The sequence below is a fragment of the Pelecanus crispus genome, chromosome 5 (assembly GCF_030463565.1).
Source record: "Pelecanus crispus isolate bPelCri1 chromosome 5, bPelCri1.pri, whole genome shotgun sequence".
NCBI lineage: Eukaryota > Metazoa > Chordata > Aves > Pelecaniformes > Pelecanidae > Pelecanus > Pelecanus crispus.
This window is the reverse complement of record NC_134647.1, coordinates 51,553,872-51,579,888: the sequence shown is the minus strand read 5'-3', so window position 1 is coordinate 51,579,888 and position 26,017 is coordinate 51,553,872. Positions and strand designations below refer to the sequence as shown.

The following is a 26,017-nucleotide window of genomic DNA, read 5'->3' as shown; positions in this document are numbered from 1 at the left end:
TGGCTTTACTGCCATTGAAAATGTCTGATTGTATGTACAGAAAGCTATGACCTTCGTTTCATGTTTGGCATTGTGTTGTACCTGTTTCTTCCTAAATAGCACAAGCCACAAGAGTCAAGAGAATAAATATTTAAGATATTTAGCTTGAAAAGTTAAAGCTTAATATTTTGTCTCCTTGCTTAGAAGAAATGTAGTCACTTGCAACATGAGAAAAGCTAGGAGTCTGCATTTGTAAAACAACAAATGAGCTGAAATCTTTGTATTTTTGTGAGACGCACAAGGAGGAATGTGAAGGCATAATGAAAGAATTGTTTTAGCAAAGCTTTAGTTACATTTTTTTTTCCTCCTAGGAAAAATCAGTAAATATTTACCAGAAAACTATTCTAGTACCTCAGCAACTATTCATATTAATGTTTTTCCAGAAGGAATTGCTATAAATAGTGGATAGCAGCTTCTGCTGAAACTATGGTTACATAAGAACACGTGTTATAGAGGAGGGTTATTACAGATTAGTTGTAAAAGCTCCCAATTTTTAGGTCACAGCAGCAGTTGCAAGTAGTAAGCATTTCTTAGTTATTTGAAACATAACTTGTGTTCTTGTGCTCTTGTTTGGGAACAAGAGGAAAAAATGTTTTAAATCTTGCATGTCTGCCTTTGCCATAATAGAAGAGTATTGGAAAGTTGCAAAACCTGTAAGCGGCCTGCCTCTTCTGTTCATTATTATTGTGATTGTGTCACTGTTAAATCCTACATAGTTGAGTTTTGAGCCTTGATTTTACTGTAACTTGAATTTGTCAGAACTAATTGGTTATTTTGAGTAATAACAGATTTCAGTTTTTCTCTTGTGTTCAAAGCTGCAAGCAGATATTTGAAATCCAGGAAGCTTTATTGATTTACCTGTTATAAGGTTGTAGCAATCACTTAATTCAGTCGGAGCATGAAGAACTAGATTGTTTTTCTTTCTTCTCAAGTGAATGAGCATTTCTACTTGAAGACCACACAGATGTTCAGTTGTGTGGAGTAGTAGTGTGTTTAAATGCAGAGCACACAGAGAACTGATTCCCAAGTATTAGCAGGTTTTTGGAGTGGCTGGCATGGTTACTGCTTTTACTTGCCTTCTAGTAACTTGCAACTTGTGAATGAGTGTAGTCACTTGCCCTTCTCTGTTCCTGTGCTTCCTAATCTGGGTCAGTAGAGCTATATATTGACATCCACATCTCTCAAGATATTTTATATGATGTAGTAATAATATGGGCTCTACTGTAGAATTTGATAAATTCTACTACTGTAAAGCAAAGCAGCAGATTTGCTTATCCGCTGCTATATTTTGTTCAACAAATAGCTCATGAGTGGTGTTTCTGTTCATGTGCTTAATCTTAGTTTTGAGAAGGGAGCAGTATAGGGGGAAAACCCCTGTGAATTTATTACAGTAAAAGGTATTTAACACTGCTTGTAAAAGTGAAAAGACTTGTCTGCATGTAAAAAATGTTTGAACTTGCATTGGAAGTGATTTCGATTGGGACCTTGTTAAACACAGAGAGAGAAGGCCTTGGTTTTGCAAATAAGCAAATACTCCAGAATTATGGTCTAGAGCTCTTCCTGTGCTTGGTGTGTTGTGTGCTCAGTTGTGTATGTGCTTGGCTTTATGCATTTAGGCTGTTAGTAACAGGCTGCTGTTGCAGAGGGAGGCGACTACCCTGGCAGGCCAGCCACAGCCCCCACCCCCACCTCCCAAGTGGCCTGGGATGATCTCAAGTGAACAGCTGAGCTTGGAGCTACACCAGGTGGAAAGGGAAATTGGGAAGAGAACCCGTGAGCTGAGCATGGTGAGTGCTGTGGGGGTGGGAGGCAGTGAGGTGGAGTGGAGAGCTGTGTAGCTGGCTGCAGCCCTTTCACCCTGGCAAAAAGGCTCTCTGCTGGATGACCACAGCTGGAGTCATCTGTCTCCCTCTTCACCTTTGTTCTTCAAGACCACCTGAAAAGTATCTTGATTCTTCTTCGTGAAGAATTTGAATTCTAGCAACTTTAAAATACTCTGCTGTTACTTTGTTGCCATTTGAAAATAAGTGTGGCACTGAATTTGTTGAAAACTAAGAATTGTCTCCAAGGTCACTGTGCCATGAGTTGTATAAACTGCTATAACATAACATCATCTGCAGGTACAGGCTAGTGTTCAGGAGTCTGTGTGCTGTTACAGTCTATGGTCTTTGCTGCTTGTTACAAGAATCATCTGTTCCTTTCGAGAAATACTGTGTCCTGAGAGGATGACTATATCTTAGTCTGTTTTCTTGTCTCATGGCTTTTGTGGGTTACACTGTATGACTCCAATTTACAGGCCTTCATCATCGGTCCCAAAGGATGAAGTCTCAAATTCTTCTAACACAATATTAAAGAATTTTTCTTCTGTCCTTTTTTTTTTCAAGGAGAGCCAGTCTTCACTGGATATAAAAACCAAACTGGGCACCACTAAACAGACAGAAAATGGACAATTAGAACCACAAAGCAAGGTTCCAGCTGAGGACCTCGCACTGACATTCAGGTAACATGGGTCTTCAACCTTTCTTTGTATAAAGAGAATGACTTAATGAGGGTCACTCTCTGGTATATGAATAATACCCCTTTGCCTCACATTATCTCTGATGTGGAAGCATCTACTACAAAAAGATTATACAAATCAAGCTTTTAGAGTGCAAGCATGAATTAAGGGCCATTTCAGCTGATGAGTAGGTGAGTGGAATGAGACTGTGTATCAATTAACACAACAGAAGAATTGCAATGTTTGTAAGACCAGAAGTCCATCTAGTCAATATTGGATGATTAGTAGGGAGGAGCAGGAGATAAAACAACAACCATAAAAGAAATCTTTATCTACCGTTTTAGTTTCAAAGAAAAGAAATGTTCCAAATGTGAGAGGAAAGTTATTCCATCCTGCTAAGGTTTGTGATGTGGATGTTGTCTAGGAAGGTATGTAACTTTGAAACAAAGTTCACTTTTATTTGTAGGCAATAATTTTTATCTGTGTAGATGCTGGGATTGATTTAAATTCTCATTTGATAGTCAATTGAAATAACATGTTGGCTGGGAATGCTGGAAGCATCTGTGTATCCAGATTAATACTTTGAATAGAAAAAGCTCAAATGCTGCAGATGTTTCACTAAGTCAAGTTTACATAACTTCATGTGAGCAGTTTGGAATCTGGGTATTTATTCAGAAACTGTGTTTATTCAGAAAGTCTATCCCTCTCAATTGCTTATGAAGTCCTATAACCGATCCTTGAGTTCTGCACTGCACCATTAGATTGGGGCCTCCAGAGTGGAAACTTAATTTTTGCATATGAAATTCTGAAAGTAGTGAAATTGAAACAATTATTTCTCTTTTTTAAATAAAACAATTTAACATAAATTATCCAGATAAGTTAAATATTCTGGAATGTGTGCATTGTACAGATTGATACTGTTCATCCTGTGGCATATACTGAAATACTTTGCAAAACATAACTAATCTAGAACCCTAAAAGTATGTAGTCGTCTTTGTTTTCAATTAGCCTTATATTAGCTCTTCTTTCTGATAAGAACCTGCAGCATACCAGACAACCTATTTGTTATACAAAGCAAGTCTTCACATATGTTCACAACTGTTCATTGAGATGCTCTGGCAACAAATATTGAAGTCCTTTTACTTAAAAGAAAAATCTCAGTAATTACTTCTCTTCACCCCCTCCCCCTTTCTCAACTTTTTTTCAGCAGTGATGTTCCAAATGGATCAGCCTTGACACAAGAGAACATCGGCCTCCTGTCAAACAAGACGGCCTCTCTCAGCCTGTCAGAGGACCCAGAGGGAGGGGGAGACAACCATGACTCCCAGAGAGCGGGAGTTACGCCCACGTCTGCTCCATGAAGCGAGGCCAGCATACCCCAGAGTTTCTTTTGCTGGGGTGTTGGTAGCTTCCATCATGTTTTTTTCCAGGGGTGATTGGAGAAACCCAGGAGCAACAGCAGCAGCAGAGCACCAGGTCCAGAGGCAATGTGCACAAACACAACTACAAGAAACAAATCCTGCACATAGTTCACATTAACGCATTTTTTAATTAAAAAAATGAAAATTAGCAGTATCTGCAAGCGATTCAAATTAAATTTGTTTTTGTTCTGTGAATGAACTTTATTTTAGTAATTTTGGATGCCTTGGATCCCAGGGCTTAAAAAAAAAAGATATTATATATATATACTCTGTTTGATTAATTGTATGATCTTAATGAAGTAGCTTTTTTCTTTTATTTTGGTATTATTACATACCCAGTGCATAATTCCTTATCACCTTAATTTCTCAACGACTAAAACAACCTGGCCGCTTCTTTGTATGGTTTAAGGGTAAAAAAAGAATGAGGGCTGGAGACTAGCTGTGAATTGCAGTGTCAAAAGATGTGCAGCAAACTTCATTCTTAAAACAATTCCTCCCATTGTGGCTAGGAACTGAACCCTAGCTTGTGCAAGGCTCGTTGCTTAAACTACTTGAGTTTAAAGTACAAGTGATGGAATCTTTCCAATGCAACAGGTGCAGTCCTTCGTGTATGTCTGAGCACAGCATGTGTAATTAAAGAGGATAACAAAATAAGTGCCCAACTTATTTTATTTGAAGGTTTGCTGGCCTTTTATTTTCTCTCTGGTCTAAAGAGGTCAGCAGAATGCAGACTGATGTACTACAGCATGGGTATTTCTGAAGCTGGTTAGCTGGGGCTGCTTGTAGAGAGGCTTAACTAACCAGTGCAGGTTGTGCAGCTGTGACCAAGGCAGAATCTCTAGAAACAGGAAGTAGAGTGAACATAAGGTTATGCAGTTGCAAGAAAGATGTTAACTGCCGATGAGCTGGTGAACCATGCTAGTTCATCCAGTGTTTGCTGGGGTTTTTTCCCCCCCTTCTCACTATGCCTTTAAAACAAGCTTACCCAAAGTCCATACAATTAAGTTGATGCAGAGGGGCTTACAGACCTCTCTGCCTTTTGAAAAAGAGGTCTTTCATGTATGCATCCTTCTCAGCAACTCTTGCCTTTGTTTTTTCTTCATTGCTATTTTATTATTAAAAACATAATAATCTCCTCTATAACCTGGGGTTTTTTTTGTTCTTTGTTTTGTTCAGTGATCCATCGGTTATTTAATTGTAATGCTGTTGTGAGGGCCTGTTACTGAAGGAGACCAACACCTTTGATTTGTGCACATCAATGATGGCAATCTTTAAAAAAGAGGGGAATTTTTATTTCTTTTTTTAAAGTTGGCATTGTTTAAGGTCTGTGTGTATTAGAATTTGACACCTGAGAATCAATCTGCAACTTGTCTGCCACTGCTGCGGTGACTCTTTCCTAGATTCCCCTTTCTTAGGGGAAAAGTTGCATCAAAATGACCACTTAAGGTATAGCACAGATCCTGTCAGATGTGCTGAAAAGCAAATTTTGCATGACATCTAGTGTGCTACTTCTCCACATTGATGCTTTGTAAGCATAAGTTGGAGAAACAGTAAGCTTTTCTAGATGTTTTCTTTAAAAGTTAAAGAAATGAAAGAGATTTTGTTCTTGCTGCACGTTTTTTTGACTCTTTCAACATGCACCAGGGTGAGACCCTGTATATGAAGTCGTCTGTGGAGAATGATTTTAAAGTGTTGCTCCCTCTGCACCTTCTTGGCCTGTTCTTGTTTTTTTTCTTTCTGGGTTATACTACTAAATTGGAAAGCACTGGTTATGTAATAAATTACTGCATTGCTTTGGTTGGGTAAAGCAAGAGTTAATAATTTTCTTGGTTTTTAGTTTTTTTCCTTAACCTTAACTCCTGCTGAGGTCATAGCAACCTTGGGCTAAGCTTTGCATTCATCATACTGTTAAATAAAACAAAATGGGGGGGTGGGAGGGGATACAGTCCCACTATTGCCTACCAGTAGGAGAGTCCAAACAGAAGACTCTTTTGAGTAGCAATTATTTAATTTGCCCAGTCAAGGCACCGCGTTTATATACTATTTCACATTGAATTTGATTATGCCCTACAGACCTGGCTGGTCAAGGATTTGATACACATATTGGCTTGGGATTCGAGCTTTCTTTTTTATTTAAATAAAAATTTATATATAAATATATATATACATATATACATAGTTATATCTGTATATATATTGGGTATGTTTTAAGAATTTTTTCGCATGAGCGCAGCTGTTGTGATCAAATGTCTGGGAGGTAGAAGCACTGAATGAAAATAAAGGCATTTTTCAGCACACACCCCCACACTTTCCATACGTCTTTGCACGGGTTTATTTCGCTCTTAGTTGAACTTTGGCCTCTTAATTGCCAAGAGTAGTTTTGAAGCTTGCTTTTTTTCTAACCCCTTTTAACTTTTGGCAAAGAATCATCTTTGCACTAGAACAGCTTCATCTACCCCTTGCCCCCATCCATCTGTATCTCCTACTTGAGGCCTAGCATTACAGCCGCTCCCCTTTGAGCTGAGCAGAGCTAGGCTGATGCAGTTTTGAGCCTGTCAGGTCTGTTCCTCCCTTTTCTGCTCTGGGCATGACAATGATTAATGTGCTCCCCTGGCAGCCTGCTCACAAGTCAACTGACACGGGCATTGTGCCCTTTTCTCCCATGCTTAAGTGCAGAGCACCACTGTCAGGTCAGCCTTCTCGTTCTTGTTTTTAATTTATGTCTTCATGCTGTGTCTTTACCACAGGGAGCTCATTTTAGTTGAGATAATTAGTGCAATATTCTAATCTAGGAGGACAAGCCCAGGATGTACCTTTTTTTGACTGCAGCAATTCTTGATGTAAAATGAATTTTCAAAGATGGTTATGATATGTTTGAACCTACAGATTCATTTTCAACACTGGGAAGAAAATCTGGAGGGGCAAACAACTTTTTGCCTTTTATTACTTGTGCCAGTTAGTTTCCTTGCCAGGTTAGAGATTAATTTTTTGTCTACTTTTGCTCCTGGGAGGAGTTCCACAGTAAGAGCTATTCAGATTGCTGGCCTACATATGGTGAATGCTTCCAAAACCTGTGCATTAGAAGGAAGACCTTACTGTTGTTTTTTCTTCTTTATCCAGTTCTCCGTGCTGTACTTTGTGCATAGTGTCCTTGTTGTGATCAGTGTGTCCAGGTGAATGTCCTGTTTGCCCAGTATTATAGTTTGGCTTGTTAAATAGTTTGTTTAATATCTATCAACAGTATTGATTTCTTGCTTTGTTTTTTTCCCCTCCTCCTCTTGTCCTTTTCTGCTTTTTTGCAGAAGTTTAGTTGACAAAAGTCAAACAGCAAAATGCAGTGCATGCTTTTTAAGTCTTTGTGGAAGCTGCATCTAAAATTTTCCCTTTTTGTGGACAAGCATGCTGGTAGAACTGGGAGGACAAATAGCCCTACATATAATGGAAGCATTGATGATTACAGCAAATAACTAGGGAATGAAAATTTCTGGTCTAACACTATACTGCTATGTTCATTTCTATAGCCCATCACTGTCCCAGTTGTACAGGAATGCTGTCCACCTCAGTGAAATTGATCTCAACTAGAAAGTGGTTTAGTTCCTTCTACTTGGGCAAGAAGAAACAGCATTACAATGGTGTTAGGGCACTATTGCATCATTTGGTAGGTAGGTTGTATTTTCTACTGCAGTAGACAACTTTGAACACTCATTTATACCTGGGTTTCAGCCCTGGCATGGCCAAACCGCCCAGAACAGGAAGCTTCAAGTGTTAGGTTAAGTTTTAGTATGCCACACAGCGATTCAGTCAGTGTAGAAATTATGCTTGTTTATTCTGTAGTGTTACTTTCCTCCTTCTGTCAACATCTCTTCTTCCTTTCCTGTGACCTAGTTCTCTTTCTTTAATAGGAGAAACTTACACTTTTTCTTCTGCCCCTCTTGTATACTGTTGTATCCTGTCCCATTTTATAGTAGGACTTCTTTTATTTGGATCAGAGCACCTTTCAAACTTGCAGCACTGTTATCCCATTTCTTCTCAAGTTTTTCTGTCTCGTTTCTTCTGAACCTTATTCTCTCCCTTTTGTCCATACCTTTCCTCCTTTCCTTCTGTGGCTTCCCCGTTTACCCTCCCTGATTGTGTAACAGTGACAGCTTGCTGCCTCAAAACAGAGCATTCAAATGAATTCGCTTAGCCAATAACTTCTGTGAAGTTGCCTTTTCTAATGGTGTTATTACTCAGTGATGCACAAATGTGATATTGCCCCTACTGGTAGGCAAACGGGGGATCTGTATAAACATGGTAAACTGCTGTTTTTCTTTAAAGGAGAGCCAAAGACTTGTGCTTTACACTCTTTTTTTTCCTGGTGTAGTCATTTTGATTGTCAAATCTTTGTAGGGTTTTGTGAGTTGACTGTATTATCCTAATAACAATTTACAAAAGTTAATAGTTGTCAATCCTTATCCATGTATTGAATTGTCAAAAATCATTCCATTCAGTCATACAATTTGCAATGTACTGAGATGTATCTGGGGTATTCTGACATGTTTTCAGTCTCTCATGCGCTCTCTCAGCTGATGGAATGGGTCATTTAGAGAGGGAGAAGGAACATAATAATCTTACATAATCAAAGAAGCCTTGTCTTTGTGTTTAAATTGAATAGTAATCTAAAATTTCTTCAGTTACAGTAAAAGATAAATCTGTGTTGCAAATGTGACTGACTTTTAAGCCCATTGGAACTGAAAAGACTTGTCAAACTGTAGCATTACATTAAATTAGATGTGGAAGAAGCAAACTTGTATGATGATATTGTCTCTTGACAGCATAAATTGAGTAAAGCGGGACAAATTCTTTATTAGAAAGGACTAGGAGTGAGGCTTGTCATTGATAATACAAGAAAGTTGCTTGCATTTCCCTTCCTTGATCTAATTTAAACTCTTGCAGGCTGTTATTAAGTTTTTCAGGTTCAGAGAGAAATCTGTTAAGTCAGACTAGCATAAACCCTCATTTCCATTGCCATTTCCATTTCTAAATCTGGACTATCATGAAGCAGGCTTACAGGATAGTTATCTGAAGACCCCCAATATAAAGTATCTTTGGTTGACTAGCTATTTCAGACCCACTTTTATGGTCCAAGAAATTCAGTGCTAATAATCAGGAGGCTCAAGAGCAGGAGTGCCATCTCATCATCTTTGTTCTAAAGTGGGGGGGGGGGGGGGGGGGGGGGGAAGAAACCATATAAGCAGTGTGCAAGTTTTGTGCTTGTCTGCGTGTGTATGAAGAAGTTTTTGTAGTCTTAGAATAGATAGAAGGAACACAGAGCAAAACTGGGGCATGATGTTAGCTTCATATTCAGATTTTGTCATTGTTCACCTTCCAAAATACACACTACTTATTTCTGTCTCCTAATGTTGGTAGCACTGATTTAAAAAACAAGCAAAAAAAGTCAATGCGTCAACAACTTAAATTTTTTGTATCACAATAAATTAATTCCCCTGGATGAAAAAAAGGAAGCAAAAGTTCTTGAGTTGTCTAAATGGTAATTTAGACATGAACTGGAAAAACATCTGCCTTGCTCAAGTAAATGTAAACTCTGAATTTGAGGAAGGTGAAACAGCTCTTTTGAGCCACCTTTTAGGTATAGCCTTGGTGCTAACAGTTGGGTGGTTGTTACTTGTGGTATACCAGCATAGAGATTATGTAGCACAAATTGATTTCTTCTCAGATCAACTCTGAGATGCCAGAAACTTCATTGGGGATTCTCTTTTTCCATACTCAGCTGTTATCAACTGCATTGTTTCTGGTAAAATGTCAGGGGGGTGAAAGAGGCTACAGTAAGTTAGTTCAAGTTATAAAATGTAAGTAAGCCATTTTGGGGAATGTTATCCCAGCACAGTGTCCTTACACAGTTAACGTGGTCTTTATTCTTGTGTAGGAAGAAGAATGTAACTGCTTAGTGTTGTCACAGTCTTCGAGGCACTTCTTGTGATACAGGTAGAGCCTTGATTAGCAGGGAAAGGAGAACAAACTTCAACATTGATTTTTCTTTATAATTTTATTTCCCCATGGCAAGTGTAGTATCATGCTGTGGAAACTCTGAACACTATGGTAAGCAAAGAGGGTGCAGCTTTTTCTGAAATTTTCCAATAAAAAGAGTACATGGGAATGTGGATTTATCTGCATTGGAAACATCCCAGTCATTTGAAGCTTAAAATATGTGACCATAATAATCAAAATTGGATGCCTATAGCTTAGTAACCTAAATAATTAACTGATCTTTCCCAGGCAATCTTTGCAATTCTAGTGAGTTTGTGTATGATTTTAGTTCAAATTGCTAGGTGTTCAGCATTTGGGAAAGTTTGGGTGCCTGGCTTCATCCAGCAAGGCAGGTGTCTTTAGATATACAGGTTGGATGTTTTCGTATTCCAGGAAACAACTGATTCTAAGATCTGAAAGTTTTAGGAAAACACAATTATCAACTTCAATTTGAAAAATACAGTCTTGGGAAAGATGGAATCAACAGGTGGTACAGTGTCTCTGAAAATAAAAAGCATTAGAGATGATGGAATTACATATGAAATGTATCTGGTGAAAAATATATCTGTAAGCAAAAAAAAAATCTTGTGGCGTATTTGATGTTTAAGAAATTATTTGCTTCTTTGTAATGTTAAAAAGATTTAATAGTTCTGTGGCAGACAGTACTCACAAGTCTTTGGCATCCAAACCAGATTGTGTATTGGATGGATCCCACAACTGGATGTGTGCACTGACCTCTTTATTTCTAGCATTTTAAAAAGAAACTTGGTAGCAGCGGTTTATAAATGTATAAAGCAACCTGAGACAGAAGAGAAGAAACCCTGTTCACATCACAGCTGCTGCACAGTTTGCAATTAATCCGCAGCCTCTCCTAAGTGAAACTGCTCGAACATGGGCAAATCTAGCACATCAAATGACTTTCAGTTTTTTCTAATTTTAAGGAGTTCCCATTACCCCTTTGGCCTCTGCTTGCTGTGTAAGCAGCCTTTCTGCTAAGACAAGCTTTCCTTGAAGTCAGCTTAGCAACTGTGCTGTAGCTTGATTATTTTTTTCCCTATTTTCTACAACTGGTAGCATAGTGTCTGGCTCTTTCCCCATTGTAGTTGTTGCTATGGGGAGGAAGAGGTGAGGCAAGGCATGCATGGGAGGAGGGAGGAAGAGTTGTGGGATCTTCTATATGACAGCTTCCACCCCCCTCTTTGAAATCATCTACTTCCAGTTGTGGGATTTCTCTACAGATTACCTGTTTTTCCTGTTTTTTGTAACCCTAGTTTTCTTTGATCTTGTTAGCTCCGTACAAGTCTCCCCGAGACATTCTGCAGACATTGTCACCTTTTTGGGTGGAGTTTATTTTATTTTTCAGTTTGTTTTGTTTTTTAAATAACTTTTTAACATTGGTGCATATATGCTTGGGAATAGAGCTCATGTAATTTTCCAATCGTATTGATTGTATGTGATTGTGCCCTGCAGAGGTATATTTAACAAAAAATAAAATAAAAAGGATAGTCTAGGTAATAAAGGAGACCATGAGATTTGTTGAGTCAGGTTATGAACTATTTCTTGAATTTATTTAAGATCCTGGATAAGTGAAATTCCCTGTCTGCTGTTCTCATAAATCAATGCTAAACAAAATGTCATTAATTTTCTCTTTCTCTTTGAACTGGTTCTTTTCTTGCTCTTCTTTTCCTTCTGCTGTTTTCTTCCTCTCCTGCTTCTCTTCCCCATCAAAAAAAAAAAAAATCTTGAGCCTTTATGGGAATGGCTGACTCTGGATTGATATTGTGAATATTTATCGTGTGTAAGTATCAAAACATTTTTAATAGGAGTAGAAATTAAGTAGAACCTATGAGAATTCCATAAACTGAATTCTTTGCAAGTTCAGGGGAATTTTGAAGTCTTGTACATGCAGGCCTGGTCATGGGGGAGACATTCAGAGGCACACAAGGCATTAAGATCACTTTCCTTTAAAGGTCAGATGCTTTACTACCTTTTCGAAAAACTCTGGAGATGACAAAAGGAGTAGAAGGAGGAGTTCGCTATATTGAACTCCCTGTGTGTTTACTCCTGCAACATACTTTTTAAACTTGAAAAAAAAGCCTTCCAGATATTATGCTGAAGTGGGATGGAATGGATTGAAGGAGGCAAAAGGCAAGAGGATCCAGAGATCTGAAAGTCAGTATTTGTCTCCTTTATTTCTTTTTTAGAACTATAGAGCCAACAGTGTCACTTTTGTATTAAAGAACAAGGAAGTGGAGACCTATTGTGTGTGCATGGTGGTTATATAGAAAAAGCCATATGTTAAAATGCTATTTCTTCTCTCTTCACCTTGCTTTCTCCCTCTTAAAGCTGACTCAGCCTCAGTTTGCTTCCACATAGTGTCTAAGGGTCCTTTGAGTTGCAGATTCAACAAAAAAATGAGTGGAAAGGTGGTGATTCACTACTTGGTTTGTAAATAGATGGAAGTGTCAACAAGGTCTTACCTGCTTTTCTGTCAGCATTTATATTAAATGATAAATTAATGGAGAACACTTCGAGATATCTCTCATTTTCTGTTTGGGATTAATGTGCATTCTTTGAAATTTTATGTGAGGGGTAAGACTGACTGGGTAAGGCTTTCTCCACGTCGGGGGGTGTGTGTTCTCTGCCGGGCTGGAGCATAAGAGATGCCAAATAGCAGAGAAGCCACATGTATGTGTTTGGGGGTCTGGTCTGTTCTCCTCTGACTCTGCCTGTAAGCAAAGTGGCTTCTTCATGTGTTCAACAGAGGTGAATGAGAAAGGATACTCAATTAGCAAAATGGATTATTTCACTTGAAGACAGTCTATGTATTTAAAAAACCAAACAGAACAAAACAAACCCTTTAGAGCAAGGAGCAAGCAGTGTGCCTCTAATGTTCACCCTGCTTTGGAACTTCCTTGAAGTGAGAATAAGGTTTGCCCCACAGTCTAGTTTGTGGTTTTTAATCTTCTTTCGTTCCTTTTTGTGGACTTTAGCAAGTTGGTAGCCTAGCTATAAATCTGAGAGTGGCTGAACATAGTCTGATACGGAATAAGCTGCTGCTTCGCTGAAAAGCTATTCCTTCTCCTATTCCAGGGCAAGCACAGCCTTCTGCCCTGGGACTTCATGTGTATGTTTATTACTTCTATACTTTTGAGCCCAGGCACTGTGGATCCAGTCTGAGGTGTGTGCTTTGCTGGACTGAAGCCCATCACTGCTGACTGTCAGGCCCCCTCATGCTTCCACACAGTTCTATTTTTCTTGCTGGATGGCTTGAAGCTTGCAGTTCCTATAAAGGGAATTGTATTTAGTGGGAAATCCAGCAGAAAACTGGATGTTTCAGTTGGTGATGGTTTCCTTTTCCTTTTTCCCACTAGTCTGAGGGTCAAGGATGATTGGGTACTTAGGAATTTAAAAAAAAAAAAATGCAGTGGTTGGCTTTTAAAGATCTGAAGTGCTGTGGAGAGAGATCCCTGTGGAAGAGAGCGGTGGCTGCTCTGCATCAGAAGAGCTTTGGGGAAACTTGGAGAGTTTTGTATATGGAAAAGAGGGGAGGCTGGGTTCAGATGGATGGCAGCTGCCAGAAAATTTTTTTCCCTTTGGGTATGGATACCAGGATAGAATGGAGCTGGAAGAGGCTTGCCCAGAACACAGGATTTCTTGATTCCTTCTCACTTTCAGTATGAGTCTCCCTGTGTGTCACTGTAAAACTCAACAGCAAGCACCCAAAGCACAAACCAAACTCTAAGCGAATTTGTGTTCCTGCTCACCCCTCAGGTATGTTTAAGGGCTGTTTCCAGCCTCTCCAAAAAAGGGGCAATTCAGAGGACAGTGCGAGCATGTTGAGAAAACACGCTGTCTCCCTGCTGCTGTGAACTGCTCTGGGCTCGTTTTTGTGAAAAGCAGAGAGCGGAGCTTGTGATCTTCCTCCAGAGGTGGCAGGCAGCGGTGTGCTTTACCGCACAGCTCTGCGGGCACTTGGAAACGGCAGTGGCACCCTGAGGTGAAGGGGTCCCCTGTCCTGGCTGGGATGTCTTGAATTGTTTCTGTAACCTCCTTCCACGTGATTGTGAGCTCTGACTCCCTGTCTCCTGGACTGTGAGTGTGGGAGAGACTACAACTGAGGCATGATGCCTGATCCCTCTTGACCGAAGTCACCAGGCTTAGAGCTTTGGTGCTTGGTGATTTGGAGTGGCTGGTTCCTGCTTTCGGTCTGTGAACAGCAGCTTTGGGAGAAAAACAGTCCCTCCACTATAGCAAACAAGGCAGCTAACGATTTGTATTAACGCACTTGACGTTTTGGATGCTTCTTTAGGTATAGCTCTGCCCAGGCGTGAGTGCTGGGTTGTTTCTTTGAGCTGAACCTGCAATAAGGTGCCTCTTGCATACCGCACTCAAAATACATTTATCAGCCACCCTAGAGGTTATGGCTTGGGCAGTTTATAGATTCCTTCAGCCCTACAGTGTCAATTCTGAAATTAACCTCACTGTTAATAGGGCCACCATCATTAAACAAAGTATTTCCATGCTCAGTTTTTAGGTGTTTGGCCAGCCTTTTACAGTGAAGCGAGCATGCAGTCGCAATAGCAGTGTACTTTGTCTCACTGGTAAGAGTTCATTCACATTAGCTTGAGCTATATGGGATGTGCAAAATACAATTGGCATTTGCTCTTGGTTTTACTGCATTAAACTAAGTATTGGGTGAATGGAAACCCGCGCTTGGATGTCTGCCTACTGGGTGTGGAGCATCCCTAATTCCCCGCAAAGACCCTGGGACCTGCAAGTGTGTGAGTAACCTTGGAAAACTAAACCAGCAGCCACTTGGAACATCAAGGTATGGTGTGAGAATCCTTTCTCGTAAAGGACATTTTACCTCCTGCAGATTGCAAATGCCTCACCTGTGGGTTACGCACTGACTTGCATTGCAGGTCTGGCCTGATCTGTGGTCAGGCAGAAAGCAGTTTTGAGGAGCAGGCTTGCATGTGTGTTGCTGGGCAGTGTTCAGAGGGGATTGTGTAGCTTCTGTGCTTGCTTTTGAAGATACCCCTGGTTATAGAACTGCTGATAGAGCAATAATATTGTTCTGTTGGCAAGAGGCAGTTTTAAGAGTGGCACTTGTGGTCCCAGGCTATGGAGGGGAGCCCACGAAAGCAAAGTTGGGTCCAGAGCATGTCATCCTTTATTTCACGTGCATTTATTTCCATAGTCTCTGTCCCATTTTTATTCTAGCCCTTAACTGGTATAGTAAGGTCTTTTACTTTCCCCAAAACCAGTTTGCAGCTGCATTTTCCATTAAGACCTGGGCTCTTACTGGAGGCCAGTAACAGGGCAGCTTTAGCACCCACTAAGCCAGCCAGCTTCTGGGTTTTGACATTTAGGAGGCAATGCTGTTGAATTTGTAGAGCAACTGCATCCTAGGTCTGAAATTGTGTTGCTCAGTCCTGCTCCCAAAACTGCTACACGTGGGCTGTAGGTGGGGGGAGATGCTGTTAATCCCCAGCTTTCCAGTTGTGATGGTGTCCAGGGAAAAGGTGAGTGTAGTCAAGAGGGGACGTATTTGAAACTGCAGAGGGTGAAGTGGGGCAGCTTCTCCCAACTTGTATCTGTTTGTTTGGGAATGGGGGGTGATGGGGTTTGGGGCAGAGGGAAGCATTTTGCTGAGCTACAGGGTACCAAAGTGAGATTTACAAATTCCTTAGATCATCATGGTTTTGAACTCTTGAAACTTTGGGGTTTTTTTCATGGTATGAGCAGTTAATTTTCTGTTGGCAAGAACTAAAGGGATCTGGCAGTTACGTGGGGTAGGTGGTCGAACTTTCCCTTGTCAGATTGAACTTTAAAACCTCTTTCAAACTAAACATTGCTTTTTTCTGCTCTTTGTTTAACCTTCTGCAGCCGGTCATCAGCCTTTGGCCTCAGCATCCTACTCCCCTCCCACCCTCCCCTGCTTTTGTCTCAGCTCTGCTTGAGCACAGAAATCCAGTGGGGAAACTGCTTTGGACTGGTTTGGGCTCGAGTGGGACTGCCTGTCCTCTTAACGATCGATCAGCATTTACATCCTAAAAGCAGAAGGCTGGAGGTACAGGGGCAGGTAAGAGAAACATATTGCACAGTTAACTCCTTGTCATAGGTTCATTTCCCTTTGTAGGAACCTATGAATTTTAGCTGCTGCCAGAGTGGTTTTTTGTTCTGGGCATGGGCTGGAGAAGCCATTTCAAGAGGGCCCTCCCATCTCAGTTCTCACAAAGGCTCGCTTCTATACAGCTCGCTAATGTGTCGTGCTTGACTTTCATCCCTGACCATGAAGCAATGCTTCATGGTGTGGAGAGCAATTCATAAGGTCAGGTTGTCCTGAGTAATCACTGATCTCTTGCTTGGCTGTAAAAGAGCAGTGCTGATTTGCTTTGAACTCTGTTTTTGGGGTGTGGGGGCACAGGGAAGGCTTTTCTCAAGAGCCTAAGTCAATGTCAAAATGGTTTGAGCTACGTAGCATTTGCTGGGGTCTTTAGCACACTGCGTGGGTGCTGTGGGATGTTCACGCTGCCATGGGTAGCACCGGTAGCGTCAGTAGGGTGGTTGCTGGAGGACGAGATGTGGGTCTGCCAGCCCAGTTAGTTGTCTTTTCATGCAGTGATGAGAAACAGTGGGATGGAAATGTCCTGCACTGGCTGTGTTGCACAGCAGGCATGGTATGGGGGGGAGTTTCTGTACGCTTTCCTGGAGCCTTCTGATTTTGAGCAGAATCAGCAAGTTTTCTTAGCTTTCTACACTTCTTACAGGGGTGAAGCAGAGGAAAAGAGCCCTTCCTAATTTTTACATTCTTCCTTGCAAGTAACCCCTTTCAGGCAGTGATATTGTGGTAATACTTTTGGGATCCTTCCAGGATGAAAGCAGCTGACATACGGAGTGCGTGGCAGTGCTGCAGGGAAAAGGGAGCGTCAAAGAGCTGTGGAGGGAGGAGGAGTGTTTTTCGGCCAAGTGCTACAGCAGAGCTGGCCTAAGAAATAGCAAGGGCTCTTGCTCTAAAGGGCGGCTGTCACCTCTCAGGGTAGTAGTTCGCCACAAGTTTCACATCTCCCCTCTTGCAGGAAATGCTGTGTACATAGATTGGGTATGTCAGGGGCTGAGCCAGCCCCTAAATTTGATTTAAGGCGTTAGTATGAAGTCCTGTATCTCCTCTAAGCTGATGGAGTCAGGACTTTACTGTGAAGTAGAAACAGGATGTGTTTCCCATTTCATCAGGACAGGATGAAGATGAGGTGCTTTCCCCACCCTGTGCTTTGGGTTTTAAATGTGAGATTAGCAGCACTTTGCGTGATGGCAGATGCCACGATCTGCCTTTATCTTGACAGAAGCAGGCAGTTGTGCTTGTACAGGCAGGTCAGCACATGCTTGTGGACATGTCTTTCCCTGGAGGTGAGCAGAGTGACAGGGCAGGGCCTGCAGCCAGGTTGTCCTTTCTGCGGTGGGACTAGCTGCAGGCACATCGGTGTTGCTGGAGCCAGGGAGAACTAAGCGTGGGTGAGGGAGGGCTGCTGGCAGGCAGCGAAGGGTTGCTCTGGTCCTGGCCCGAGGACTGCAGAGCACAGAAGTGTGCCTGGCTTGTTGCTGGCTGATTTTTTCCGTAGGAGGGAAAGGTTCGGAAAAGCAGTGCTTCCTGGAGTACTTTCAATTGTCTGAATAGTTTTCCTCTCTCTTGCCCTCCTGCCCTGGGTGATGTTTTTTGTTTCTGTATTTGGTTGACTTCCCTCCCCTTTTAGATTTTTTTTTTTTTTCCCTCCCTTTGCAGTGTTGCATCTATCCTAAACCTTTTGAAAGATAATCTGTTTGTTGTTACCAGCAAGAGTGGTGGCTGTGGCTTGAGCAAGTACATCGTGTTTTGCATGTTTTCTTGCAGTACTTGTTGCTATGCTGTTAGCATATGCTAGACAGGGCCCCTTAGGGCTTGATACGGTCTTGGTGCCAAATGAGGTCATTTCTGCTTTTGCGGAGGAACTGGAGCCGAGGTGAAGTCATTGCCCAAGAGCCTGGGGAGTGGGTTGTGAAAGAACCCAGAGGTGTCCTGCATCCCAGATCGGCCCTTGAGCTGCTCCTGTTTTCCTCCCCCCAGGTGCTGGCCCGCCAATGCTGGCAAGACCACAGGCACAGAGATTGCTAGTGCTAAATGCAGCTGATCTCTAGTTACTCAGGAGGCAGTGCTTGGGAGCTGTGGCAGTGAGTACATGGGGGCAGGCAGAGACCTTCCCAAGTTAGACATCTCTTTGAAAAAGTCTTCCGCAGCAAGCAAGTCCTGGGCGGGCTGCCAGCCCTTTCCAGTAGTTGTTTCCCGAGCTGTTGTGACTGCGGTCCGTGAGCTTCCTGCCACGGGGTATGTGAACAAACCCAACACAGAGTCATGTAAAGGGCATCTCAAAACCGCAGCACACAAGGAATCTTGTGTGCCACTTAATCGGCCCTAGGATGGCTGATGAGGCCTTGCCGCCAGAGTGGATGGGGTGTGTGGATCCCCTGCTTTAGCAAAGGTGGAAAATGTAAATTATCTCAACCCTGCTGGGAGATTTTCAGAGAGTGCATTGCTGGAACACAGTTATTAACGTTATCCCACCCTCCTCAGGTACCAGGGACAGTCAGTTTGCATTGAGGTGTTGTGAATTTTGGACAGGAATAGCTGTGATACACCAGCTACACCATACATGCTTATAAAATATGCTTTTTAGGGATTAAAGATGCTCAGTGCATGGAAGGACCAACTCCCCTGGAGACCTCTTCCTTATCACCTCTCTTCTCTGCTGTAGCATTTCCTGCATCAGTAACTTAAATGGTGTAGTGCTGAGCTGAGCCTGAAAGCACAGGCAGTAACTGAAGGGGACAGAGGAGCTCAGGTGAAGGGAGAAGAGAGACCAGGAAAACTAGGAGATTCCCTGAGGAAAAAGGGGAAGGAAACAGTCAAAAACATTCTGTCTAAGGCCAGCTGGTCTGTGGAGCTTGAGGTACCTGGGGGCTGTCCCCATTAGGAAGATGGGTAGGATCTGTACAGACTCATAAATGCACCGGGGCTGCAGATCAGGGCAGCCGGGTGGCTTTGGCAGCTCTGTGCTGGCTCCTGTCACAGGCAGGCCTGGGGTAACACCGCACAGGCCAAGTCCTTTTGCTGGCCGATGGGGCAGGCTCAGAAGTTCAATCCATACGTTTTTGTGTAGACTTGTCAGGGTTGAGCCTGCTGCTTAAAAAGAGGGCACGCAGGGCTTTGGGAATGCAGAGTGTATTGTTTCTAAAAGCGGTGTGTGCTCAGAGGCACGCTTGTCCTGCTGGTGGTGTCTGTCCTGATTTATCCTGCAGCTGCGGGACAAAAGGACGATTGGAGAGGACCGAGGGGATCCTGTCACTCTGATGTTGGCTGAAATGGAGCCCACAGGCTGCGGTGGCAGCGTGGGTTTTCTGGGCAGGCGTGTGTGTATAAGTTCTCTTTCTGGTTCCAGGACAATGCATCTTTTTGTGGTGTGTCTCTTCAGTGTCTGGGGTCTGGCTGCCCCTGAGCACTACGTCGTGGAAGATGTCTGCACTGCAAAGCCACGTGACATCCCGGTGAATCCCATCTGCATCTATCGCAACACTGAGAAGAAGCCCCAGGAAGGCGAGGGGCAAGAGCCAGGGAAGAGCAAGCTCCCAGAGTCTACTAACCCGCGGGTCTGGGAGCTGTCAAAGGCCAACTCGCGCTTTGCTGTTGTCTTCTACAAGTACCTGGCTGACTCCAAGGACAATGGGGAAAACATCTTCATGTCACCCCTCAGCATTTCTACAGCCTTCGCCATGACCAAGCTTGGAGCTTGTGGTAGCACACTCCAGCAGCTCATGGAGGTCAGTGGCATTCCCTCAGCCTTTTCCTGTAGCTGTCACCAAGGTCTGAAAGACAGCAAAGGTGATAGTGGCTGACCGCTCCTAAAGGGCTCTCTGGGTCAGGATGGCTCCCTGGCTTGGAAAGGGAGACCTTCATTTAAACAAGCCCCTGGGAGGGACATACACAGGCTGCTTGTCTCTGGACTTGTTTAGATCCCAGCTCTTTCCTCTGACTCCCTATTTGGATCCAACACTCAGGGTGGATTTCCTGTGTTTGAGAGGCTAGTTTTCATCTGTAGGAAAGGAAGCCCATTTGGAAGATGAGGGAAGGGAATGGGAACAGTTTGTTTCTTGCAGATTGGGCAAGTATGTAGCTGAGCAGGTTAGTTAAGCCTTTTCTTATGCAAAAAGCAGGAAAAGCCATGGTATCAAGTCCCATTCAGAGAGACTCTTTTTCACATTCCCTCTCTCTCCCTTGGGACAAAAATAAGACACATGGGACACCCTGCGGTCCATCTGGCTTCCAGGGCTCTGCCGCCCTGCGGGAGCACAGGATCATCAGTTATTTCTTGAGGGCTTCCTTGTAGTAAGTTTAAGGCCAGTCTGAGCACTCAGCCAGGAATAAATAGATCCTGTCTGCTTGTGTTGGACAGTATTTCAGCAGTACAGTAAGGGCCTGAGCTTCCCAGGCAGGGGAGCCTGTACGTATGCAGGGAGCCTCTCCTCCAGCCCTGGCTCCTAAACTTGGAGAGGGAAGCTCTGGTCCTAGAGTGAGAGGTAATCCTGAGTTCTGGCTCTTCTGTGGGACCTGTTAGCCCCCTGCCTGTCCAAGCACCCTTCTCGCTGTCAGACCTGCTCGCCTGACAACTGCGAGTGCGCTTGTCTGCCACGTGGCATTTGGTACTACCTGTACCTTCCTCGCAGAGGGGAGACTACAGCCCAGAGGGCCCTTTTTCCCTGCAACGAGGAGGTATGAATCAAACAGCTCCACTTGTCCCCACTGCCACTGTCCTTACAGATCCTGCCTCTGGAGTAAGTAATGTTGGGGTCTCCTACCATTATCCACTCAGTCTGGGCAGAGCACAGTGGTGAACCACACCTCCAAAATCTTCACTCGTACCTTCCCCTCTGGGCAGCCCTTCCCACTGGAAGGGGACCCTTCTCTCACTGAGCCAGCCAGGATGCAGAGTTGTACTCCCAATCCCCCCTTTTCCATACAAAAGGGCCGGTAACACCAGCTTTGTCTCATAGGAAACAGTGCCAGACATCCTGGATGTTCATGTGGAGCAACGTGCTGTGGGATTTTCTGTGCCTTAAAGCCCTGAGGCTGGATAGTAGTAGACAAATCATAACTGTCCTTCCAGCTGGCAGCTAGGAGCGATAAGAAAAAATTCACTGTGCTGCAGAAATCTACCCTCAAAGCGATTGCTACATAGTCCCATCCCCTGTGAAAATAGATAACGTGTACCAGAATTACTCAAGAGACCATGAGAATTGGTCCTGGGAAGGAGCAGCCTCTGGCATCATCACAGGAGGGTTTAGAGCAAACCTTGTGAGTCCTCCTGTGACCCACACTGATGTGAGAGCTACTCCCAGGCCCCATCAGCGCGATGCACATCTTATGTGAGGCTCTTGCTGGGGGTGTGGTATAGAGTTTGTGAACACTGTGCATAAACTATGTTAATTTTAAGAGCACTGTAGAAAGCCTCGTGGTTCATATGCAAAGCTAGGATCTATTCCCCGACAGGGGTCAAAGCACACAGAGAAAAACATTTCTAAGACCTTAGTGCGTCTTCTGCACAACCACCTAAAGGATCTAGCTAAGCTGTGCCCACATTTGAGACAGACACATACAAAATGATGTATTGCCCCGACAGCTGGGGCAATGAAAGTGCGTGGGGAAGAGAGGCAGAGAAAGAGGCAGATCCAGGCAGGCATTTTGCTGCTAGCTCTAGGGAAGGAACTTCAGCGAGCAAGAGCTGGAGTCTTTTCTTGGGTAAGATGCTGGGTCAAAGACAGTCAGAAGCTGGGACCAGTCAAAGGCAGAGTATGGAGAGCAAGGAAACCAGGCTTAGGAAAAGGAGCAGTACCTCTGCATGCTGAGCAGTGTTTAATCCTGCACTTTGGAGTCCTGTTGTGGTTTAGCCCCAGCCAGCAACTAAGCACTACGCAGCTGCTTGCTCACTCCCCCTACCCCGATGGGATGGGGGAGAGAATTGGAGGAGTAAGAGTGAGAAACACTCCTGGGTTGAGATAAGAACAGTTTAATAATTGAAATAAAGTAAAATAGTAATGATAATAACAACAATACAATAACAATAATGATGATAATAATAATATACAAAGAAAGTGCACAATGCAATTGCTCACCACCTGCTGACCGATACCCAGACAGTTCCCGAGCAGCTATCGCTGCTCCCTGGCCAACCCCCCCCCAGTTTCTATACTGAGCATGACATCATATGGTATGGAATAGCCCTTTGGTCAGTTTGGATCCACTATTCTGGCTGTGCCCCCTCCCAGTTTCTTGTGCACCTGGCTGAGCATGGGAAGCTGCAAAGTCCTTGACTAGCATAAGCAGGACTTAGCAACAACTAAAAACATCAGCGTGTTATCAACGTTCTTGTCCTACTAAATCCAAAACACAGCACTATGCCTGCTACTAGGAAGAAAATTAACTCTATCCCAGCTGAAACCAGGACAAGTCCAAAACAGGGTCTTGGGCTGGTGATGTGTTGCTTTTATGTAGATTTAGGTTCCAAACTAAACATGGAGGGTGAAGCTCTGAGGGCCTGTGAATTTCTTGGCTCCATGATTTAGGCTGTTGAGCAGCAGGCAAAGGCTGCATCACCACTTGCTGTGGGGCCTGGGAGCTATGGGAGCACAAGAACCTTCTCATGGATTCCTTCTTGCTGTTTGGCTCCTCCAGGTCTTTCGATTTGACACCATTTCGGAGAAGACATCTGATCAGATCCACTTCTTCTTTGCCAAGCTGAACTGCCGGCTTTACAAGAAAGCCAACAAATCCTCAGAGCTGATATCAGCCAACCGCCTTTTCGGGGAGAAATCTTTGGTCTTTAATGAGACTTACCAGAACATTAGTGAAATAGTTTATGGAGCGAAACTCTGGCCCTTGAACTTCAAAGTGAGTTTGAGCTGCTTGAGATCTCTCGTTGGTTGGACACTTTTGCTCCCTGTCCTTCTGCTTTTGCTGCATCGTCATCTTTTGCCTGCAGGGAGTGCCACGCTCTGGGCATGTGGGACATCAGTGAAGGCAGGAGGGAGTATGGGATGCAGCTCCTCCTGTCCCAGCTCACCTTAACCACAGTCACTTCCCCACTCCTCATTTCTAAATGCTGCAGCGCTATGCTTGGGAGCAGCATCCTCCCCAAGCACACACCCTGTTAATCTGTCCCCTGCAGAAGGGATAAAAAGAGGTGTTTATAAAACTCTTGACAACCTTTTTTGGTCTCCTCCTTCAGGAGAAGCCAGAACTTTCCAGGAAGATCATTAATGAGTGGGTGGCTAATAAGACAGAGAAGCGCATTACAGAAGTTATTCCAGAAAGAGGTATTGATCATCTCACTGTCTTGGTCCTGGTCAACACCATTTATTTTAAGGTATGGCTAACAACTGGGGGAGCAGCCCATTTTCCTGGGGGAAAATACAGTGCTTATGTTTGTCTCTGTCTTCCTCCTCTCCCTTTAGGGGCACTGGAAATCGCAGTTTCCAGTTCCAAACACAAAACTGGATTTATTTCATAAAGCCAACGGTGAGACCTGCAAAGTCCCAACTATGTACCAAGAGTCCAAATTCCATCATGCATCCATCCCCCAGGACAAAGTCCAGGTGCTGGAGCTGCCTTACAAAGGGAATGATATCACAATGGTGCTGGTCCTACCCAATGCTGGGACATCGTTGGTGGAGGTGGAGCGAGACTTGACATCAGAGAAGCTGCAGGACTGGATAGGCTCCATGACGGAGGTCTCTCTCTTTGTCTACCTCCCTCGTTTCCGCGTTGAGGACAGCTTTAGTGTCAAAGAGAAGCTGAGAAAAATGGGGCTGGAAGATCTCTTCAGTCCAGAAAATGCCAGACTCCCAGGTCAGATGTGGAGACGGGGTGGTGCAGGGTGGAGGTGGGGGGTAACCATTCCTCCACAGGCACTAGGGCAGTAAGTGCAGCAGCATGTGAGGAACGAGAACATGAAAGCATTTAGATGCAGCTGCAGTCAGTGATGGACTCTGTGGTCAGTCCATCATGGATGCGCAGCCCTGCTCTGCACTAAGGGCATGGGAGTTAAGCAATCAGTTGCAGTTCCTGGAGGGTATTTTTGGTTTAGGGCAGACATGCCTTCTGCTTGAACACAGGCCATGAAAGATGGGAGTGTGTTCTCTCTTGAGCTGTTATCTAAAAACATAGTTTTAACTTTCTCCTTTTTGTATTACAGGTATCATTGCAGAGGGCCGTACAGACCTGTACGTATCTGAGGCTTTCCACAAAGCCTTCCTCGAGGTAAGCCTTGCTTTGTCCCAGGGGTATCTTCTTTGTTTTTAAAAACCTGAAGTGTTAAAAGAAAAAATAGCTCTGAACCCATGGTGTTCACTTCCTCAGTAATCTGGGGCTTTAGGGGGAAGTGGGAGCTTGGCACCCACCTCCTGTGGGGAAGGAGGGAGAGCCCTCTACATACTGCATAATGCCTGTATTTTAATCTCATCTTCTCTTTTGGTTGGTAGGTGAATGAAGAAGGCAGTGAGGCATCAGCTGCTACAGCTGTCACCGTCTCTGGCCGTTCCTTCCCCATGAACAGAATAATCTTCAATGCCAACAGGCCCTTCCTGCTCTTCATCCGGGAAGCTGTCCTCAACACCATTATCTTCATGGGCAGAATAGCTGATCCTTGCTCCTAAAGGGGCTGCCAGGGCCTCACTTCTTCCTTCTCTGCCTCTGGAAAAGGTGCAGTAGGGTATTGCCACAAAGCCTGGGCTGCTCCTGGGGTGGTTCATCTTACTGTTTGGTGCCAGCTGCAGGGAGGGACTGTATCCAGCTGGGCTGTTACTGCTCCTCTTGCTGTGCAGGTGAGGGGGCTCAGAGGGCACTCTCACCTGCTCCATCCTTCAAAGGGAAGCTGAATTTTTTTCCAGCACCAGTATTTTTGTGGCACCTAAGCCTGAGTCCAGCATTGTTGTCATTCGTGTATCCAACCCTCCTCCCTTTCAGGCCTCAAACTGTAACTCTGATCCCCTGGTACATTAAAAACCTATAGATCTGTATGTAACAAACTGATCTCTGAATGGACAGTTTTCACTAAGACGCTTCCTAGACTTATTTAAGCTTTCCTTTTTCAATAAACGGGTCCTTTCCTGCACACCCCAGTCCCAGCAGAACAACCCCATGCTGGAGAGGTCAGTGGAACAGCAGCAGCCAACTGGCACGTGCTGGCTGGGCCAGAAGCATCTTTACACAGCTCTGTGTGGAACAGCTGGTAGGTGGCAGAGCTGCCAAACACCGGAGCCCTACTTGTACAGGTCTGGCATGTCTGATGTGTCCATGTGCTAAGCAGTCACTAGTGAAAGCCTCGCATAGCCAAGGCTGCGAATCTGTCTTTTTGAGTAGTAAGCTCTAAACTAGCTCCATGCTAAAAGTTACTGCAGCGGGGGTGTGTATGGGTGGTGACAAGGCGCAGGTAAGGCAACCGGCATCCCTAACTCTGTGTTAAAAATCTGTTATTTCACCTGCAAGTTTACCCCTAGAGCTGAGGTGTACTGGCCTGCTGCCATGCCACATGTGTGATCTGACCTCTGGTCCACCCAAGGTGGCCACGCTGCTGTAGGACCTCTGACAGGGTTGTCTTCAAGATGCAGAAGAAAATGTGGTGAGCTTTCCTCTAAGATTTCAGCATTTAGGGCAGCTGTTTAAAACAAGAAGGGCAGTGAAAGCATGGTCCTGTCCTGTCATCAGTACATGTTACAGAAGTGTTGTGTGGAGACAGGTGCTAAAACACCAGTAGATGGCACTCCCCAGTGTGCAATTTAGACCAGATTTTGCAGAACCAGTGAAACATCTGCCTTTATAAAAAGGCTTCCCCTCAGCAGCAATTGCCACAGCAAGCCAAGCAATGAGGGAGTTAACTTAGATGTGCCAGTCTGTGGAAGAGCTGGTATGAGAAGATGTCTGGGAACATCTAGTTTTGGAAGGTTT

The 26,017-nt window shown here is 43.9% G+C and overlaps 1 protein-coding gene across 9 annotated transcripts in view; it reads left to right on the top strand.

The window, feature by feature from the left end:
* The window catches only part of RC3H1 (ring finger and CCCH-type domains 1), a 62,289-nt gene extending 37,490 nt beyond the window's left edge, over positions 1-24,799 (top strand). Inside the window, exons 18-25 of one of the 9 annotated variants that reach the window (XM_075710997.1) lie at positions 1,656-1,826; positions 2,424-2,539; positions 19,461-19,839; positions 22,748-22,963; positions 23,301-23,438; positions 23,527-23,920; positions 24,267-24,331; positions 24,553-24,799. In XM_075710997.1, coding sequence (XP_075567112.1) covers positions 1,656-1,826; positions 2,424-2,539; positions 19,461-19,839; positions 22,748-22,963; positions 23,301-23,438; positions 23,527-23,920; positions 24,267-24,331; positions 24,553-24,726 — 1,653 coding nt within the window. In that variant the 3' untranslated portion in view covers positions 24,727-24,799. Of the gene's footprint in view, positions 1-1,655; positions 1,827-2,423; positions 2,540-3,743; positions 9,160-19,460; positions 19,840-22,747; positions 22,964-23,300; positions 23,496-23,526; positions 23,921-24,266; positions 24,332-24,552 lie in introns of those variants that run through there. The other 8 variants (XM_075711002.1, XM_075711004.1, XM_075711001.1 and 5 more) reach the window with 8 other exon arrangements.
* Positions 24,800-26,017: the final 1,218 nt, after the last annotated feature.